This window comes from Pygocentrus nattereri, chromosome 3 (assembly GCF_015220715.1).
Source record: "Pygocentrus nattereri isolate fPygNat1 chromosome 3, fPygNat1.pri, whole genome shotgun sequence".
NCBI lineage: Eukaryota > Metazoa > Chordata > Actinopteri > Characiformes > Serrasalmidae > Pygocentrus > Pygocentrus nattereri.
In genome coordinates this window covers 49,531,322-49,552,168 of record NC_051213.1, presented here as the reverse complement: position 1 = coordinate 49,552,168, position 20,847 = coordinate 49,531,322, and the positions used below count along the sequence as shown (strand labels likewise).

The following is a 20,847-nucleotide window of genomic DNA, read 5'->3' as shown; positions in this document are numbered from 1 at the left end:
TGCGGGCGGGAGGGCGCGTGTGCGTTAGCAGCGAGCTCCTCGATGGCCAGTAAAGTGGCGTTTGTGAGCGAGGCCTGTTTTAGCCCGTCTGCGTCAGAGCCGGCCTTTGTTCACTTTAGTCCTATTAAAGCGTTTAAGTGTGAGCGTCAGTGTGCGGCGGCAGAGAGGATGCTGTCACCTCCCTCACATCAACCGTTCATCGCTGACAGCCCCCCAGAGCACCGTCCTCTCCACATTTAAATAAAAGACCATTTTAGCACCCTAAACAGAGGCGGAGCGCGTCATGGAAAGGTCACCCACGACGAGGGATCGGAGATCGGATGGGCTCTAGAGTAAAATAAGCCTCTAATGAATTAAGAAATACAGCGTCATTTGCTGGTTTATGTCTCAACCACGTTGGTGCTTTTGTCTGAACTGCGCTATATGGCCAAAAGTATGTGGACACCTGACTATCACCCCTCGTAGGACATCCCATTCTATACTAAAACCATGGGCTTTAATCTGGATCACTTCCGTGGAGTTTTGTATTCTCAATGCTTTGTTAATGCATTAATGCGTTATATGACATGTGTAATGCATTTTATAAAATGGGTAGCTTTTCGGATTGGCTGAGCTGCGTTTGACAAGTCTGGGTTTGGCGGTTGCCAGGAGACGGTACTTGTCTGACTGCATTGTGCCAAGTGTAAAGTTTGGTGGAGGGGGGATCATGGTGTGGGGTTGTGTTTCAGGAGTTGGGCTCGGCCCCTTAGTTCCAGTGAAAGGAACTCTTAAAGCTTCAGCACCAAGAGATTTTAGACAATTTCATGCTCCCAACTTTGTGGGAACAGTTTGGGGACGGCCCCTTCCTGTTCCAACATGACTGCACACCAGTGCAGAATGCAGGTCCATAAAGACACGGATGAGCCAGTTTGGTGTGGAAGAACTCGACTGGCCTGCACAGAGTCCTGACCTCAACCCCATAGAACACCTTTGGGATGAATTAGAGTGGAGACTGTGAGCCAGGCCTTCTCGTCCAACATCAGTGTCTGACCTCACAAATGTGCTTCTGGAAGAACGGTCAAAAATTCCCATAAACACTCCTAACCCTTGTGGAAAGCCTTCCCAGAAGAGCTGAAGCTGTTATAGCTGCAAAGGGTGGGCCGACACCATATTAAACCCTATGGATTAAGAACGGGATGTCACTCAATTCATATGTGTGTGAAGCCAGACGACCGAATACTTTTGGAAATATAGTGTATCTGTGTATGTTCTACGTATAACCATGAACGCTCAAAGAACCCTTTGCATGATTAAAGCGTAACTACACCACGGCACAAAAAACTCTAGTGGTATTAATGGATTAATCTTTGACTCTAATGTTGCTCACATGGAGCACCGAGTGTACAGATGAAGCAAGAACCCATTCTTTGTTTAAACTGAGGGGCTGGCGACTTATGTTCTTAACTAGAAACCAGGCTGCTCAGCTAGCCAACAGGCTAAAAGAGCCAACAGCCTAAACAGCTGCGTCATTAACATCCCAGGCTTGAATTACAGCATTTACAGTCTGATTTACTGTGAAACTGCAGTATAAAAGTCTAAAAAATTTTACTTGAATGTCTTCAAATGTCCGTGTTTCAGTCAGAAGTTGTGTCAAACCCAGGCTGAATCCCAAACGACTCCGTACTCCCTAATAGTGCGTTAGGGAAGTGTAGAAATTCTAGCGTCTTCAGCCAAACAGTGCCTCATGTATCCAGTGTGGACGTGTCTGAATCTCTAACGACTGTTTCGTAGCTGTGTTTTCTCTGCTGGGCTGCAGGATCCAGTACTTAAACTCCTACGTCGCGCACTATGTAGGGAGCAGGGAGGCGTTTGAGATTCAGCCCCTGTGTGAGAAGAGGGCGCCGCTGGATTGGAGCTAAATAAGACTTTTGGTGGTGATTTGGTGACCAGGAAGCCCTCATAAAGCAAAAACCAGTGCTGTGTTATCACATGTTCGTTGTTGTACGACAAAAATTTTAAAAATGAATGAAATGACTGCAATACACAGCGACGGGCGACCGAACGTTCTCCTCAGTCGGCGTGGTTGATTGGTAACGATACTGTACTCTAAGTGAACTCTGGCGGAATAGTTATGTTAATTAGAATGAATGACTTACAGTATTACCTGAAAAACTGTGTATTTTATCATATTTTATGTTGGGGTGCTCAGATCTGGTCCTGGAGGGCCGGTGTCCAGCACAGTAGTGGCCTTTTTCATGGTGTATTCAATATGGACAGGACAGAATACGTTATTTTTGTGCTCTTTAGTTTTAAAGAATTGTGTTTTTTCTTTATTGTAAAGCAGGTCAAAGCTGGACCACGTTTAAGACGACTTTGTGCAGGTGATTCCAAAGGATTCGCACGCGTAGTCTTGCCATTGTGTATCGTTTGCCGAGCCGATTTCTCATTTTCCCATGTAAAAACAGGAGAAGCCTTCAGGCTTGAATTTTAATCACATTGTTGTCCATTCAGGGGTCAGTGCATTCGGTCTGATGCAGCACACAAACACAATTTTCCTCTCTGAGTGCATCCGAGACGTTGTTGTTCTAAGGAAACCAAATACCAAACACATTCCTCCTAAAAGCTCAACACTTCTCCTTTTGTTTTGATGAAAGGTCTGAGTCCCAGGATCAGCCCGTATAAAGGCCATATTGCATTAGCCGTCCTCAGGGTGAGCAAATATTGTTCTTCGGTTAATTCGATCAGACTGGAGAGTGTTCTCGGCCCCTCCGCAGTGGATGACCAATCTGTGTGGGAGGGAACGTCTCCGAATTTCCTTTTCCTTCACGTTAAAGAGGCTCACCGTCCTTCCGTCTTTCCATCTCTCTCTAATTTTATCCACAGCCCATCTCACACCAGGTCCGCTGGGTTAAGGATGCTGCCAGATAGGGGGTCTTCGGCACCCAACCGTAAGTTGCTTCTGTCGGACCCGGATTTGGTAACGTTTTGGAGGAAATGAACAGGCATTCAGCTCACATCATAAATGGAAACATATCACGGAGAACAAAATTTAAGGTGTACTTGAAGCTACAGCCGCCCCGAGGCCGAACCTTTAGCTTTAGCTGAGCCAAATAAAGTCGAACACCCTTAATATTGATGTTTTAAGCCATAAAGTTCATCGAATTATACAACACACACACGTTCTGGACTGGTAGAACTGACGGACACATTCCTTTCCATACCGTGTCCTTCAAAACCTCGAGGCTGAAACTGTGTAACAGGCTTAACCGATAAGTGATAGAGGGGATGAAGCTCCAGGGGTCCCAGGGTGGCCTGGCCTTGGCAGATTAGTATCTACTGTGCCTTTTTGGTCAGGAAGAAACAAATAAAAGTGATATTTAGAGTAATAATATCACCATGGCAACGCTTACACAACTGCCGCCCAAGTTTAAATGACCACCGACTGCCGCTGTCACTACCGGATTGTTGCTGTTATACTGTAATAGTGGCGTAGGCCTCCACAATCCAATGAGGGCCAAGGAAATTTGAATAGGCTGCATTTTCCATTGAATGGCATTTGCGCCACCAGCGCACAAAGACGGGGCGGTTTATTTACATCGCTAAGACTTTCATCATTTCTCTGCGGAGGTGATGGCGGAAATGCAGCTGACTGAGCAGGTGTATGTCTCAGGTGGCCCAGTGCACTCTGGGTAACCTGGAAACAGGTGTGACCTTGCCGTCCCTCGAGCCTGAGCTCACCCAGACACGCCATGATGTCATTCCCATATCAATTGTTATTAATTGCCGATCTTAAAACAGGATCAGGATTCATGTGAATGCTTTACTGTTGTTTCAGTTTATTAATCTGATGTAATTATCGCTGCTGCACCATTAATGCAGATTTTCCTCAGGAGAACTGGCGGCACACACACACTCTGGCAACTCCTCAGTCTGAAGCTAGCACACTTGCATCAGCCCCCCCACCCACCCCACCCCCTTTACCTTGACCGAATGATCATCATCTCCTTTTTCCAAACCGCGCCCCTCATTAGTGCTACGCAGTGCGTGACCTTTCCTTTAAATATTCCACTGCTACTTGAACTCAAACTCGCTGTCCATTTGATCATAGAGGTGCACTTTGATCTGCTAGGCCTCGTTCATCAAAGGTCAGGACCCTCACAGGACCACCACGGAGCAGGTATTATTTAGGAGGTGGATATGATGGATGTTAATCCATGATCCCATCTGTGCATCAAATTCCCTGTCTCTATATCTGTGTTTGTGCCTTTGTGATGATCCAGCTCAGAAATCCAGTTCAAACCCTTCCTGAATCCGTTCAGCCGCCCTTTCCATTCCATCTCATCTCGAGATCCTACGAGACTCACATCCAGAGTTATGAGCCTATGAAGAGGGTCAGCTACACGTCATCTGCCTCTGGAACGGGTGGATTTGTGTGGCCGTCTACATTCTGTAAGTCCGAGTCGAGTCTGGAGTCTGTGAGGTTCGAGTCCAAGTCGAGTCTCTGAGGTAAGAGCCCAAGTCAAAATTCAAGTTTCAGAGGAGAGATTCTGAGTCGAGTCTCTGAGGCGAGTGTCCCAGTTTAGGCTCTGAGGTGAGAATCTAAGTTGAGTCTCGAGTCGCTGAGTTTCGAGTCAGAGTTGAGTCTCTGAGGTTTGCGTCCGAGTTGACTCTCCGAGGTGAGAGTATGAGTCGAGACTTAAGTCTCTGAAGTTCGAGTCCAGAGTTATGAGCCTGTGAAGAGGGGCTGAGATACACGCCATCTGCCTCTCACCATGTGGAGCTGCTGCATTCGTGTGTCCGTCTTCATTCTGTGTGAAACTGACCGACGGACACTCAGGAGATCACTAAGGACTGACCGTCACGCCGGAAACCCTTCATCCTTCATTCAGTCCACATCGGAGACTCGTATGAAACGGCGTCAGAGAGTTTCCAGCTGCTGAAGCTGCTGCAGTGGGTTTGGAAAGTAGTGATGAAGATAACGGAGCGTTTAGATATGAAACACATGAGGATCCTGTTCTATGAAGAACCTTTAGAGGAGAGTTTAAGAAGAGATGAACCAATCGGGGAAATGCCCTCAAATCCCAGGGGGGTTATAAGCAGAACGACCTAGCATCTCAGAAATCTAATCTTGAGGAAGACGAAATGATTTTAAATAGTTTATTACTCTGCATTATTTACTGTTTAAACTTTTTGCCACTCCCAAAATACTGATACGTTTAAAAAACTTCGGTTTTGTTGTTGGTTTACATCATATCTATTATTAACTTGTAATATATCAGGAAAACTACGTTAGAAAGTGGTTAGACTGAGTTAGAACGTGGTTAGAAATGGTACTGGATTATGTTCTGATCTGAACATTTATAGAGGTAGTAATAAGCTATAACACACCTTATAACTTACAACCTCAGCATGAAGGGGTGGTGCTAAACTGCTGTAGACTAAATAGATGGATCCAGCATGTAAATGAATATATATATATATAAGCTTTTTTAGTGTGGGCACACTTTGAATGCTCCCTAAATGGTGATTTCCACTGTTTTCCTTGTGGTAACCAGTAGGGCGGCGCCAGATAAAACACCCTGTTCAGGAATACCCTGCTCCCCACCGTGTCGTGTGAGGTGGTCACTTCAGGCCTGCTGTTGTCTCCACTGACCACTCAGACTGGCTCATAAAAGCACAAAGACAGCGGCGCTGCACACCGCACGTCCAAACTCAATTAGTGCCTCCATCTGGCCGCATTATGGGCGCAGCCTTCCGCTTTAATGATTTAGCCGCTGCGGCTTCATTGGGTTACTCTGTCTGGCCTCTGCCGGTATTTCCTGCGAGATGTTCGGGGTGAGTTAGAGAGCACTTTACAGGTCGGATCAAATAATGCACAGAAAGCTCTTTCTCGGACGCTGCGGTAATGCACGCGCAGGAAATTTTCAAAGTCGCTTTGGAAACGTCTGCTAATTGTGCTGTTGTGAAAGGGAAACCCCTCGGCACACCTGCGGAGGAGTGATGCAACACGTGCTCGTGATAGCTCGCTGTGCTGCGGTAGTTTCCAAATCCAAGTCAGTGACGAGCGTGCCGGTTTTTATGATAGGAACCAGACGTCCCTCTAAAAGCTCCTCACAGTGGTGGTGATGGGAACCAGATGTCCCTCTAAAAGCTCCTACAGAAAGTTCCTACATGAACTGGTTCTGAATTCACTGCCTGATGACTGAGACGCTGTTTTATGAGAGTTTAGAGAACTTCAACTCCATTCATGGTGGAGGGAGACATGCAGGGCGCTGTGCGGCAAAATAGTCCCCAAAGAAAACCGATTATTCCAGATTTTCCACTGTTTTCCATCATCAGCATTCCATATAAGCTCAGAAGACTCGTGTAGGTTCTCTGGTGGTTCTGGATGGTAAATAAAGTGTCTACATCTGTGTTGTAGTCATGGCGACGCCTGGTTCCCATCACCACCACTGTAAAGACGTCTGAACCAGCCTCAAAGACTTTAAAGCGACAGTTTCTCGACAAAGCAAATCTTTAGTTTTAGCACTGAAGCTGAGAGGCTAATGTAACTCAAAGGTAATGTAAGCTTATGCTCCACTAAGTAGCATCAGCAAACTGCATGACACTGAAAACCTTTCACCCGTACAAAAACAGAACTGTAGCGCACGCTGCACACAGAAATAACCTCTGGGCAAAGCCCCAGAAGAACCGCTTTTTCGTTCCCTAAAGAACCGTGATTGAAAAGAGATTTGTGAGCGTGTGAAGCATTTCAAAAGCTCTGAAGAACCTTTGCACAGCATGAAGATAGCACTCCAGCGTAAGAGTTCTCCCTTCACTGAGGTCCTTCACACTCACACATCTCATTTACAAACATGGTTCTCTAAAGAACCACCCAATGTGAGGTCTCTCAGAGAAAAACTGTTCAAAGAACCCTTTTTGGCACTGGTTTTTCAGAGCATAGAACCGCTGGATTTAGGTGAACTTGGAACATTTGGTGCTTCTCTGGATTTAGTACCGGGCTGGAGGTTAGGGAACCGGCCCTGTGACCGGAAGGTCGCCGGTTCTATCCCCTCGGCTGACAGTCCATGACTGTGCCCTTGAGCAAGACACCTAACCCCCAAACGAGGCTAGACCCCCTCTAAGACCCCTATAGGCTGTATATCTGCAGTGCAACCAATAACACAAAGAAACCAAGCTAGCTAGCGTTAGCTAACTGAACTGAAGTCATTTCATGTATTGTCCCTGATAGCAAGAGGATAGTGGTCCACTGGTAGCCCACCCACAGCAAAGCTGGTGGTCCACTGGCATTTTGCTTAGTGTTTTCTGGGCAGCCCACCAGTGTTTAAGCAAAATTCCATTTTTCCCTCACAGTCCAATTTACAATTACACTACCCACAATGTGATTGGTTAGTGTTGTGGTTAACACCTCTGCCTTCTACACTGTAGACTGGGGTTCAGTCCCCCGCCTGGGTAACCACCCTACACTATACCAATAAGAGTCCTTGGGCAAGACTCCCAACACCACCTTCACCTCCCTGTGTAAAAGTGATCAAACTGTAAGTCGCTCTGGATCAGAGCGTCAGCCGAATGCCATAAATATAAATTTACTGATTTCTCCTTCCTTCCATTCTTTAGTTGCACTTTGTAAATGAGTTTAATAAATAATATTTAAAAAACTTTTTCTATCAAATAATTTCATATCAGGCCTAGTCATTATTTTTTCATTTCTATTATTTGCAACATTTGTCTTTTTTTGTTTATTTTCCAAATTGAAAGTCTCTGTGCATTTAAAATCTGTTTGGGGAGGTTAAAAATAAGGTAGAGCTTGTATGCCGGACAGTAATCTGGGTGGTCCGAGGGGGGAAACAGTCAGCAGGGCTGTCACCCTACGTGCCTAATTCAAGTATTGCTGGGAGACTTACGTTACACCCTTGTGCTCGTTATCCGACAATCAGACAATGTTGATAAGCACACCAGCGCCCCCTACTGTGATCTCTGCATACATACTGTGCTCGATTGGCTTAGAAATTCCACACTCTGTTTGTTCCCATCCACATTAGGGGGCAGTCGTGGGATGGAGCTCAGGGAACTGGCCCAGTGACCGGAAGGACCGGTTCGATCCCCAGAGCTGACAGCACATGACTGAGGTGTCCTTGAGCAAGACACCTAACCCCCAACTGCTCCCCGGGCCCTGTGGATAGGGCTGTCCACTGCCCCCTAGTGTGTAGGTGGTGTTTCACTGCCCAGAGGTGAAATTTCCTTGTTGTGGGGCTAATAAGGGTCATTTAATCTTAATTTCTCAAAATGAGATCACGTCCCGTAAAACTACCCAGTCCGTACAACCATCTGTGTCTATTCCATGTTTTGTCTCCAGTTCTGATCCTGTTCCTTTTCCAGACTCTTCCTCTGGACACTGTAAAAATGGCAGGAGAAATTGTCCTAAATCTAGATTTGTCGATGTATCTAAAACGTGAGATTGTTGTAAACTTATTTTTAGATTATTAAAATAATCGAGTTTTATGGAGAAATGATCTCACTATATTGGCAGATATTTTTATTTGTTTTAAGCAAAATGATCTGTCAATATAGTGAGATAATGAATCTCAGCATGAGGAATGTTACAGATCGCTGCTGTCGGAACAAAACCTGGTATCTCCAAAGTGGTGACTTTACAGGAGAAGGAAAAAACCTACTTTACTTTTAATGGAAGTCTATGGAACCAGACGTATTTCCAAGGCATTTTAGGCCGTTTCTTTGGATTCAATCATCATGAAAATTACACACAATGTAAAGAACAACAGGCATTTTCAAATAATGTCAAAAACTGAAAATCAACAAAAATGGAGAAAAATGGAGATACAAGGTTTGTTCCATCAACAGCGATGTACTGCTTAGATTTAGCTCATTTGCCAGACATTGTTTTTGATTTTATGTGATTAAAAATGCATTTTTTATTAATTATGCTTATAATATGATCTAATTCAGGTGCTGTAAGTAAGAGAACGAGCTTATTTACATTTTATTTCTGTCTCAGTGCTTTCCCAGCTCCACCTCCGACCTGTCCCTGCTCCGCCACGGATCCTCCCCGGTTCCGCCTTCCCAATTAGTGGGAATTCCCAAATTCCCCCAGCGGTGTGTAGACAATGTTTCTTTGCCTCTTTGGATTCTTCCTCTGCATTTTAAGGATTCCTCGTTAGCCTTTGCGGTCTTTATTTCACTCTATGATTATTTTTCCTTTCGGAAGTGTTTTGTCTAATCCTAAGACAGAAGAACGTCCACCTGCCTCCAGCCCTCATCCCAGCGTCACTGTTATGTGTGTTTGGTCAGTGACCGAAATTACAGCCGAGTGACTCTCGGTTTTGGATTTAATCCAGTGCTCTTTCTCTTTCTGGCTGTGTTTGACCGTCCCTGTGCTCCTGCCCCTGTTCCCACAGCACTGTATCAATAAGGCTCTATAAATAGCAGCGAGATGGACAGAGGGACAGTTCACAGAAATCTCCCAGATCAATCCGCCTGCTACCACTGGAGAATACTGACTGGCCTGAACGCTGAGATGATTTTGCGTTTGAGACCTTTTTGAACCTGGACATGTGATGCTAATACATACAGACGTTTGACGCGGTCTAGCGGACCATAACGGTCGCACAAGCAGCCGGTTCAGGGAGCCTTGCAGCTGCAGTCTAGTGGTGCTCAAGTGGCTGAGCCGTGCAGCCTCGTGGTTATGGTGTAGCATCTGTTAAGTAGCCCATTCATGCCACATCTGTCGCTGTGGTGTAGCATCGCTCAATTGGTCAGCCCAAGCAGCCTTGCAGCTGTACTGTAGTGTCGCTCAAATAGCCAGCTCATGCAGCTTCACAGCTGTGATGTGTCTTTGCTCAAGCTCTGAAGTGGCCGGCCCAGGCAGCCTCACAGCTGCAGTGTAGTGTCTCTAAAGTGGCCGGCCCAGGCAGCCTCACAGCTGTTATATAGTGTCTCTAAAGTGGCCGGCCCAGGCAGCCTCACAGCTGTTATGTAGTGTCTCTAAAGTGGCCGGCCCAGGCAGCCTCACAGCTGTTATATAGTGTCTCTAAAGTGGCCGGCCCAGGCAGCCTCACAGCTGTAATATAGTGTCTCTAAAGTGGCCGGCCCAGGCAGCCTCACAGCTGTTATATAGTGTCTCTAAAGTGGCCGGCCCAGGCAGCCTCACAGCTGTTATATAGTGTCTCTAAAGTGGCCGGCCCAGGCAGCCTCACAGCTGTTATATAGTGTCTCTAAAGTGGCCGGCCCAGGCAGCCTCACAGCTGTTATATAGTGTCTCTAAAGTGGCCGGCCCAGGCAGCCTCACAGCTGTTATATAGTGTCTCTAAAGTGGCCGGCCCAGGCAGCCTCACAGCTGTTATATAGTGTCTCTAAAGTGGCCGGCCCAGGCAGCCTCACAGCTGTTATATAGTGTCTCTAAAGTGGCCGGCCCAGGCAGCCTCACAGCTGTTATATAGTGTCTCTAAAGTGGCCGGCCCAGGCAGCCTCACAGCTGTTATATAGTGTCTCTAAAGTGGCCGGCCCAGGCAGCCTCACAGCTGTTATATAGTGTCTCTAAAGTGGCCGGCCCAGGCAGCCTCACAGCTGTTATATAGGAAGGAAGCGACCGACCCAAGAAGGCTTTGAGACACAGTGGAAAATCACTTACCACCACTGTCTCAGCGACACAGCGAGTCCAAACTAAACCACTAACAGTAACGAAGCAAACGAAACAAAGCCATGATGTGTACTTGCTGCATGACCCTCTCTCACGGGATATGAAAGTGAAGTGAGGATAAAAGTAAAGACTGGCATATGATTATGAATTTCAGGTCACCTTAATCAGCTCCTGTGGCCTGAGCTCAACCTCTAGCCTGCAGCCCTGATTAAATAAGATCTCATTTCAATAGTGCTGCACTGAGCTCCCTCCCTAACTTAATCCGCAGTCTTATCACAGGATAATCTCAACATCTCTCCACTGACACACACACACACACACACACATTTCACAGTGATTTCTGCCAAGTTTCAGGTTAATTTCGCTGAAATACTGAAAAGTATGACTTAATATCCTTTTATTCCTGACCTCATCATAATTCGAGAAGTTGCTATTTTGGAATGTGACCTTGTCGGGAACGTTATCTGTTTGCGTTAATAAATCTAATCTAACCAAAATATTTGATTTAATAATCATTCATCTGATCGGTATCAAATCTCCTAATGTAACATAATATTTGATGAAATTCTCAGTAATAAAATCACTCGGCTCTAGAGTAAACACGTCTTATTGCTTTCCCAGACGCAGGGCACAGGAGTGGACTGACCTCTTGGCACAACAGGAGAAGGGAAAGACGCTCGCTTTTAATGGACTTCGATGCAGTGGGATTTTTTTCCAAGCAATGTTGGAGCTTTTCTGTCCATTTATCATGAAACTTAAAGGGGGATTCCGTAAAATGACTGAATCCTTCAGGGCTTTAGGTTCTGTGTGGAATGCGCCTTTCCGGAATGCAGACTGTTCACCGTTACAGTGCCAGGAACCAGACGTCCGGCGCGTTTCGTGGCTCTGAAATCTACGTCCCGTTATTCTCCGACAGTGTTTACATAAAACGATTAGTCCAAAAAAATACGGTGCCCCTGTCGCTTTGATGAAGATTAAGACTTGTCTGTGATCTCTCAGCCATCTGCAGCCTCTTTTAGGGTTCTTTGGCGTGGAACAATAGTAGAACCCCTTTGGGTGCTATATAGAACCATGTAAAACATGTTGTCCATCAGTCTGAAGAACCCTTTCACAAAGCAAAGAACTCGTTAGAACAGGAAAATGAAAAAAACATACTCTACTTCTAATGTAAGTCAGTAGAACCGGACTTTTTCCATGGAATTCTCTCGTTTCTTCTGTCCTTCGTGCCGTCCGGCCTGCGCAGTAACAGACGAGCGCTAACAGGGCTAACAGCTAACAGCTGTGAAGAGCTCGCAGCAGATCTGCTGTGAAGAGGAAAGTTCCTGTGATGTTCCTCAGCCTGTTACGTGACCGGGGTGATTTGGTCCACTTGAGCTGTGATAGCTAATAAAAGGAGCTGTGGCGACCCAAAACATGCCTATGTTTCCATTAAAGGGAAAAGTTCTCAAAATTCCGTTTAGTGGTTCGGAGTCAGAGCTGCTCACAGTGGTGGTGATGGGAACCAGACGTCCCCCTCTAAAAGCTCCTCACAGAAAGTTCCTACATGAACTGGTTCTGAATTCACTGCCTGATGACTGAGACGCTGTTTTATGAGAGTTTAGAGAACTTCAACTCCATTCATGGTGGAGGGAGACATGCAGGGCGCTGTGCGGCAAAATAGTCCCCAAAGAAAACTCATTATTCCAGATTTTCCACTGTTTTCCATCATCAACATTCCATATAAGCTCAGAAGACTTGTGTAGGAGTGTTTGGAACAAGAACAAGCTGAGTGGTCTTCAGCCCGGAGGACACAGTGTCCATGATTTCCTAAAAGAATTTCAAATGTTGATTCGTCGGACCGCCGGACACTTTTCCACTTCCCCTCAGTCCATTTTAAATGAGCTCAGGCCCTGAGAAGGTGGCAGCGTTTCTGGGTCCTGTTTATATTTGGGTTCTTCTTTGTGTTTTAGAGTTTAACAGCGTTTGTGGATGCAGTGATGAACTGTGTTCACAGACAGTGGTTTCCAGAAGTGTTTCTGAGCCCATGCAGTGATTTCCACTACAGAATCATGTCTGTTTTTAATGCAGTGCTGCCTGAGGGCCCAAAGATCACGGCCAGCAGATACTGGTGTTCAGCCTCGTCCCTCACAGACAGAGATTTCTCCAGATTCTCTGAGTCTTTAATGATATTCTGCACCGTAGACGATGGAAAGCAGAAGCTCTTTGCTGTTTTATGTTGAGAAACGTTCTTCTTGAGTTGTTGCTCTATTTGATGGTCCAGTCTTTCACAGAGTGGTGACCCCTCCTCCTCTTTACTTCTTAAAGACTCCGCCTCTCTGAGCTGCTCTTTATACCCAGTCATGTTACTGACCTGCTGTCAATCAACCACCAGGTGTTTTTTTAGTCTTACACAACTTTACCAGCCTTTTGTTCCCCCGTCCCAACTTTTTTAGAACATGTTGTTGGCGTCAAATTCAAAATGGTCAATGAAATACAGGGTTTACATGATTTGCCCATCATTTTGCACAGCATCCCTAGAAAGCCCCGCTGGTGACATCCTGCATGAATAAAAATAATGCGTGGCCACGCCTTATTAACCTGTGGGAACGAGATCCTAATGCGTGGCCACAACTTAGTAAGGCGTGGGAATGAGATGATTAAGTCATGGCTATGACTTAGTGAGGCATGGGAACGAGATTGCAGCTTAATACTTCGTGACCACGCATTAGGTTCCCATGCTTTACTAAGTTGTGGCCATGACTTAATCGTCTCATTCGCATGCCTTAATAAATCTGGGCCACTTACTATGTGTATTTACACAGGATGTCACCAGCGGGGCTCCGTAGGGCATCCCAACTTTTTAAGAAATGGGAAAAATCGAACGCAGTTTTTAGTCCTATGGGCTCTTTAAGGCGTAGGAGGTGAGCAGTTTCGGTGTTTACAGCCCCTTTAAAGTTGCTCCCGCTGTAAAAACTCTGGCGTGGAGCTTCTGCAGACTGACTGTAGGCTGTTACAGTGGAACACCATTAAAGCCTCCTCAGGGTCTCCACAGGAGATCTCTCCGTCTGTTTGTTCTGCACATTTCACGCCTCTCTGTCCTCTCTGGCAGCCCATAATTCACCGGGGCAGCTCAGAGGAGGAGCAGCACAGGTGCAGATGAAAGGCCAGAACAAAGCTTCGCCTGAATCTCGGAGCGTGGCGACCCTCGGCCCCTGAGGATGATGGGCATGAGCGGTGTCACACCTTCTGCGTCTGGTTCTGCCATCAGGTGCCTAATCGCTGAACCTGCTGGCTGAGGAACGATGGCTCTCACAGCAGAACAGCCCAATCACCTGTGACCTTCTACCTCTCCGGGTGATCTCAATGTCTGTTTGTCCAACAGGTGCAGAAAAAGTCATTCCGGACGGGCCCACACTGGGAAATATGGGGTTGGTCAAAATTCCTACATAATTAAATTCTTTGATTCTCTGTTCTGGAGAAACAGACCAAGTCAGAACCGTTCCCAGTGGTGGTGATAGGAACCAGACGTCCCTCTAAAAGCTCCTCACAGTGGTGGTGATGGGAACCAGACGTCCCTCTAAAAGCTCCTCACAGTGGTGGTGATGGGAACCAGACGTCCCTCTAAAAGCTCCTCACAGAAAGTTCCTACATGAACTGGTTCTGAATTCACTGCCTGATGACTGAGATGCTGTTTTATGAGAGTTTAGAGAACTTCAACTCCATTCATGGTGGAGGGAGACATGCAGGGCGCTGTGCGGCAAAATAGTCCCCAAAGAAAACTCATTATTCCAGATTTTCCACTGTTTTCCATCATCGACATTCCATATAAGCTCAGAAGACTCGTGTAGGTTCTCTGGTGGTTCTGGATGGTAAATAAAGTGTCTATATCTGTGTTGTAGTCATGGTGACGCCTGGTTCCCATCACCACCACTGTGAAGCCATTTGAGTGGGTTCTTTAGTAAATGGTGCTGTATAGAACCATGAGCACTCAGAGAACCCTTTCCATGACATCAGGATCTCAAACTTGTAGCAAACCCTTTTCATGAAGCTTCTACATGGCACCATCTACGGCACATTAACGCAGGTTTTCCATCAATGTGAAGAACCCTTTCATAAAAGAACCTTCTAATCATGCAAAAGGTTTTCTATAAGTGTTCATGGTTCTATATAGAACCATTTCCTTTACTAAAGAACGCTTGAAGAACTTCTTTTCTAAGAATGCAGAATAATTTGAGTGCATCCGTGTTCCTTTACATCTGTAAATGCACTCTTCAAAAAGAGGGTTCTTCAAGGGTTCTTTAGTAAAGAAAATTGCTCTATATAGAACACTCAAAGAATCCTTTCCATAATTTAAAGTTAAAGTAAAGGTTCTTTGCACTGTATAAAAGTTCTTTAGACTGATGGAGAACGTGCTGTAGATGGCTCCATTTAGAACCTTTTTTTTTTTTAAAAGCGTTCTATATAGCACCAAAAAGGGTTCTATTGTACGATGCCTGATATCACAAAATAGAAGAACACTTTGTAGAACCATCTACAGCACATCCTCCATCAATCTGAAGAACGCTTTCACAATGCAAAGAACACTAATCATGGAAAGGGTTCTTTGAGTCTCCCTGTTCACATGTTTACTAAAGAACCCTTGAAGAACCATCATTTATAAGCGTCCTTGGGTTTGTGGAAGGCGCTATGTAAACTGTTCCGCTGAACTTGAATGATCTTGTTTTCGCAGTTGAATTATATTTGAATGTTGTGTTTTTTGTAATCTCAGTTTAGGAGGCTGAAGGTTCTCCACAAGGGGGAGCTATTAGTGCTCGGGTAGCTTTTGCGTGCATCAGTTTTATGATATGTTGGCAAAAGCACGGCACACCGCCGGCGTGGGGAACGTTTTTGGGGCCTTCAATATTAATCAAGCATTGTTTGAACTGCCCAGTTCATCTGAGCGTCATTGCTGACCATGTGCATCCCATTATGACCACAATCTCCTAAAGGCGACTTCCAGGATGATAATGTGTCTTTTCCCAAAGCACAAGATCTCAAACTGCTTCCATGATTAAAAGACTCTTATTAGTCCCACAACGGGGAAATTCCACCTCCGCATTTAAACCATCCGTGAGGTGAAACACCACATACACACTAGTGAACACACACACACTAGGGGGCAGTGAGCACACTTGACCGGAGCGGTGGGCAGCCCTATCCGCAGCACCCTGGGAGCAGTTCGCGGTTAGGCGTCTTGCTCAAGGACACCTCAGTCACATACTGCCTGTGGATTGAACCGACGGCCGGTTCCCTAACCTCCAGCCCACGACTGAGTTCGGCGAACTTTAACGGCCTTCAAAGCCACCAGAGCTGGATCCAGTGGAGCTGCTGTGAGAGAACGTGCTAGAACAGGAGCTTCACAGCAGGATGAGCATGGACCAGAATCTCTAAGGAACGTTTAATAATTCAGGCTGTTCTGAGAGGAACCCAGCACTAGAAACACATCCCCATGAAGGACACGGTGATGTTCTAGCCACAGATCACTGAGAACAGCACCCCATGCAGCAGAGCTGCTCTCGTCTCCTCAGGGTTCGGAGATGGACGCTGTTTTTGCACTCCGTTATGGAAATCGAGATGGCTTTGAAGCATCTGACGCGGTTGCTTAGAGACAACACTTGTGCGTCACATGTAGCAAGGCCATCAATAACCAACACAATAGTGTTCTCTGCGACTCGGCCGCCCGTTCTCCTGCCCGCTGATCTCTGAATGGATTAAAGCTAATATTAGCTCGCGGAGGGCATCGAGATCTGAGGAGATGATATGAAAACGCCGTCATTGTTCTGGACCCGATCGCAGCCGCCTGGGAAAACAAAGACGGCTTGTCTTCTGTTTCCTATCCATGTCTTCTCATGAGAAGCGACCAGGACTTAATGAACTAGCCTTGCCAGGGTGTGAACACAGGGGGTCCTGGGGGTCCCGGGACCCTCTAATCAACCTCTTGGACCCCCTGAATGTTTCAAAATCAAAATTCTGGGTGGGTCCCTGAAAATAACCCTATTATGATGCTCAAACACAGATTCTTTATAGGGTTCTATAGAGTGAAAAAGGGGTTCTTTGGCTTGTTACAATAGTGGAATCCTTTTTGGTGCTATATAGAACCATCTATAACACACGTTCTATCAGTCTGAGGAACACTTTCATGATGCATAGAACCCTTAAACCATGCAAGGAGTGATTCTTTGAGTGATAATGGGTCTATATAGCACTCTTTTCTTGAGTGAAGAACCCTTGAAGAGCCATCTTTTAAAGATTTGGCCGTTGTTACGATGGCGATTCTATGTAGAACCATCTAAAATCCATTGTCTGTTAATCCGAAGAACCCTTTCACAAGGCAAAGAACCCATTAATTATGCAGAGGGTTCTTTGAGTGTTCATGGTTCTATATAGCAACATTTTCTTGACTAAAGAACCCTTGAAGAACCATCTTTTTAACAGTGAACTAAAATGGTTCTGTGCATGTTAAAATGGTTCTTCTGATTGATGGAGAATGTGCTGTATATACTTCTATGTGGGACCCTTTTGAAAATGGTTCTGGCCTCTGCTGTTGTTATGATGTCAAGCTTGTAACAATGAAAGAGCCCTTTTTGGTGCTAAATAGAACCATTTTCAAAAAGGTTCTCTATAGAACCATCTCAAGTACATTTTCCATCAGTCACTTTAATCATGCAAAGGGCTCTTTGAGTGTTGATGGTTCTATATAGCACCACTTTCTTGGCTAAAGAACCCTTGAAGAACCATCTTTTTATGAGTGTACTTCTGCACGGTTCTTCAGATTAATGGAGAATGTGCTGCATATACATACTCCTATGTGGAACCTTTTTGAAAATGGTTCTGTTGTCTGCTACTGTTTTGATGTCAAGCTTGTAACAACAGAAGAACCTTTTTTGGTGCTATATAGAACCATCTATAACACATTTTCTATCAATCTGAGGAACACTTGCATCATGCAAAGGGTTCTTTGAGAGTTCATGGTTCTATACAGCACCATTTTCTTGATCAAAGAACCCTTGAAGAACCATCTTTTTTCTGACTGTATTAAATGGTTCTTTGTATGCTTACATGGATGTCTTGGATGTTGAGCCCGTAACCATTTTCAAAACGGTGCTGTATAAGCTTCTATGTGGGAAATTGGTTCTGAAAATGGTTCTGTGTTGTTTTGATGCCGAGCTTAGAACCTTTTTCGGCGCTATGTAGAACCATGTTCAGCAAGGTTCTCTTTAGAACCATATACAACACTTTCTCCATCAATCTGATTTCACCATTTTGAACCGTGAGCTATACACAGAACCATTCCGTTTAAGCATGAAATGGTTCTAGAGTGTAGAACACAGCGGTTCCAGAAGAAGGACTTTAAGCCAAGCATTTTGCTGCCGCTATAGCGAGCGAGTGGGCAGCCCCCCAGGTCAAGGGGGCGCTTCACACACTGGGCCTAACGGAGGATTCCCGAGGGTAAACGTTCAGTCCAAACGTTCCAGGATGAATATCTGGTTCTTCTCACTGAGACGGAAGAACCTCTCAGAGCGTTCCAGAGAAACCAGCGCAGGTTAAAGCCCAGCGTGACTAAAGCACTCTTCTTTTTTAGAGCCGAAAAACAGGAAGTCTCCAAAGGCCAGCTCATAAAAATATCATCTGGGAGAGGTTGCTCAGAAATTTCAGCGTTTCCTCTTTTAGACACATCACACTTCCCTGCCCAAGTTTCCCTTTAAAACACAGCGCAAAACAAGACCAACAGAAAAAGAAGCCATGCCAAGCTGTACACCCACCGGCCACTTTATTAGGTACACTTGTTAACACTAATAGCTAATCAGCCAATCACGCAGCCGCAGCTCACTGCATTTAGGCATGTAGAGGTGGTCAAGACGACTTGCTGAAGTGCAGACCGAGCATCAGAACGGGGAAGAAAGGGGATTTAAGGGGCTTTGAACGTGGCGTGGTTGTTGGTGCCAGACGGGCTGGTCTGAGTATTTCAGAAACTGCTGATCTGCTGGGATTTTCACGCTAAACCATCTCTAGGGTTTACAGAGAACGGTCCGAAAAAGAGGAAATATCCAGTGAGCGGTCAGTTGTGTGGACGAAAATGCCTTGTTGATGTGAGAGGTCAGAGGAGAACGGGCAGACTGGTTCCACATGATAGAAAGGCAGCAGGAACTCAAATAACCAACCAGAATCTCTGAGGAACGTTTCCAACACCTTGTTGAAAGTCTGACAAGAAGAATTAAGGCAGTTCTGAAGGCAAAAGGGGGTCCAGCCTTTTACTAGCAAGATACCTAATAAAGTGGCCGGTGAGTGTAGGTTCTACTTTTTCTGTTGAATCAGGAGCTTTGATTGAGGCTCATTTACATGTTGCAGTGTAAATTGATCTCACGACATCAATTAATAAGCGATATACTGCCCAGGACTCACTTTAGGGCCTCAAATGAAACCTGCAAGCCTGCTGCAGCTCCGGAGTGACTGACCTGGTCTGATCAGGAGAACGGGGGCGTAGATGGTCGGCCCCTGAGACTGTGTCCTGCGCAGGGGTTTGTGGGCCCTGTAGTTTTCTCTTCTTTTACCTACGCACAGGAGACAGGAGAGACCAGAACGGGGTGAAAACTCTCTCCGAGTAAAGTCGGCGACCTCTCTGTTATTCCTGGTGCTCCCAGTTTTAATGGTGTGTTCTTTAAACCGCATGAAATCCTGCGATAAATGCGTCACTGATGAGCTCTTTTAATAACTGTGCTGTTAAATCACTACTAGAGCTTTTGAGCTTCCCCTGAAAGTGAAGTTCCTGCAAAACAAGGTTTTCCTATCAGTGACGACACTCAGACAAATGCATATAAAGAGTGTGTAACCTAAACACAGACGCCGTCTTCTGTTTTAATTTCAGTTTTTGCTCTATATAGCTTTCATGGAATATATATTTGGGGTTATGCATCGAAGCTCATTAACATTTATTTCAAATATTTTACATTTACAATGTTGAATAGTTTTATACTGATCTAATAACTAATAAACTGAGGAAGCATTATATATTTTAATGCTAGGCAGATTTTCAGACACTCCATATTTTTGCTATATATATATATGTGTATACATATATAAATCACTTTTGTCAGAAGAAAACCTCGTATCTCAGAAATGATAACTTTACAGGAGAAGGAAAAAACATACATTGCTTTCAATGTAAGTCAATGGAACCAGACGTCTTTCCAGGTCATTTTTGGTCAGTTATTCTGATCCATCCTTCATGAAATTTACAAACAATGTAAAGGCAAACATGCCGTTTCAAATTATGTCAAAACCTGAAAATCGACAAAAATGTATATATGTATCTATATCTATATCTATAATGGTTCAATATAGTATATATACATGGTGCTATATAGAACCGTTTTCATAAAGAAGCATATACAGCACGTTCTCCATCAATCCGAAGCACTATTTCATCATGCAGAGAACCATTTAAACATCACATGTTTCTTTTTAGAACTCATGGTTCTAAACAGAACCATTTCTTTTCCCAAAGAACCCTTAAAGAAACATCTTCTTAAGTATGTGTTCATATGTCCCTCCACACAGAAGATTTGATCTTTGAGAAGTAGAGAAGCGGTTAGTTAGTAGAACTATAATCTCACATTCACTTAACTTACTATTTAGAGTTGAATCAAATCTCAGATGAAATTAGTGAATCATAATATTACAATATTATCAAACAGTGAACATCACATCACATGACTCACCGTCCATCATCTTCAACACAGCGCTTTCCTAAATCAGCATGCTCCACTCCACTCCTCTCTACAGCACTGCCAGCTCACAGATCACACCGTCCACACACGTCCACTCTGTCACAATTCGAAAGCATGATAGGTCACAACAGATTCCTGTAACACGGCCAGAGGAAGTGACCGTCTGCGTGTTTGGAGCCTCTGTAGACGTTCTGTAGACGTGAGCATGCGAAAGCTGGTGAATTCCCTTTTCCTCGACATGATGGTGTGACAGATGAGAATCACAGCGGCCGTGCGGAGGCTGAGTCACTGCTTGCTCACTAACTCACTACATGCTCACTAACTCACTACACACTCACTAACTCACTACACACTCACTAACTCACTACAAACTCACTAACTCACCACACTCACTAACTCACTACACACTCACTAACTCACTACACACTCACTAACTCACTACACACTCATTAATTCACTACAAAC

The 20,847-nt window shown here is 45.1% G+C and overlaps 1 protein-coding gene across 3 annotated transcripts in view; it reads right to left on the bottom strand.

Annotated features, from left to right (window-relative positions):
- The window catches only part of hdac9b (histone deacetylase 9b), a 79,826-nt gene extending 59,196 nt beyond the window's left edge, over positions 1–20,630 (bottom strand). The window contains exons 1-2 of one of the 3 annotated variants that reach the window (XM_017682502.2): positions 20,374–20,630; positions 19,111–19,206 (exon numbers count right to left, since the gene is read on the bottom strand). In XM_017682502.2, the coding sequence (XP_017537991.1) occupies positions 19,111–19,206; positions 20,374–20,383 (106 nt within the window). In that variant the 5' untranslated portion in view covers positions 20,384–20,630. The remainder of the gene's footprint in view (positions 1–19,110; positions 19,207–20,373) is intronic. The other 2 variants (XM_017682499.2, XM_037537031.1) reach the window with 2 other exon arrangements.
- Between the last annotated feature and the right edge of the window lie 217 nt (positions 20,631–20,847).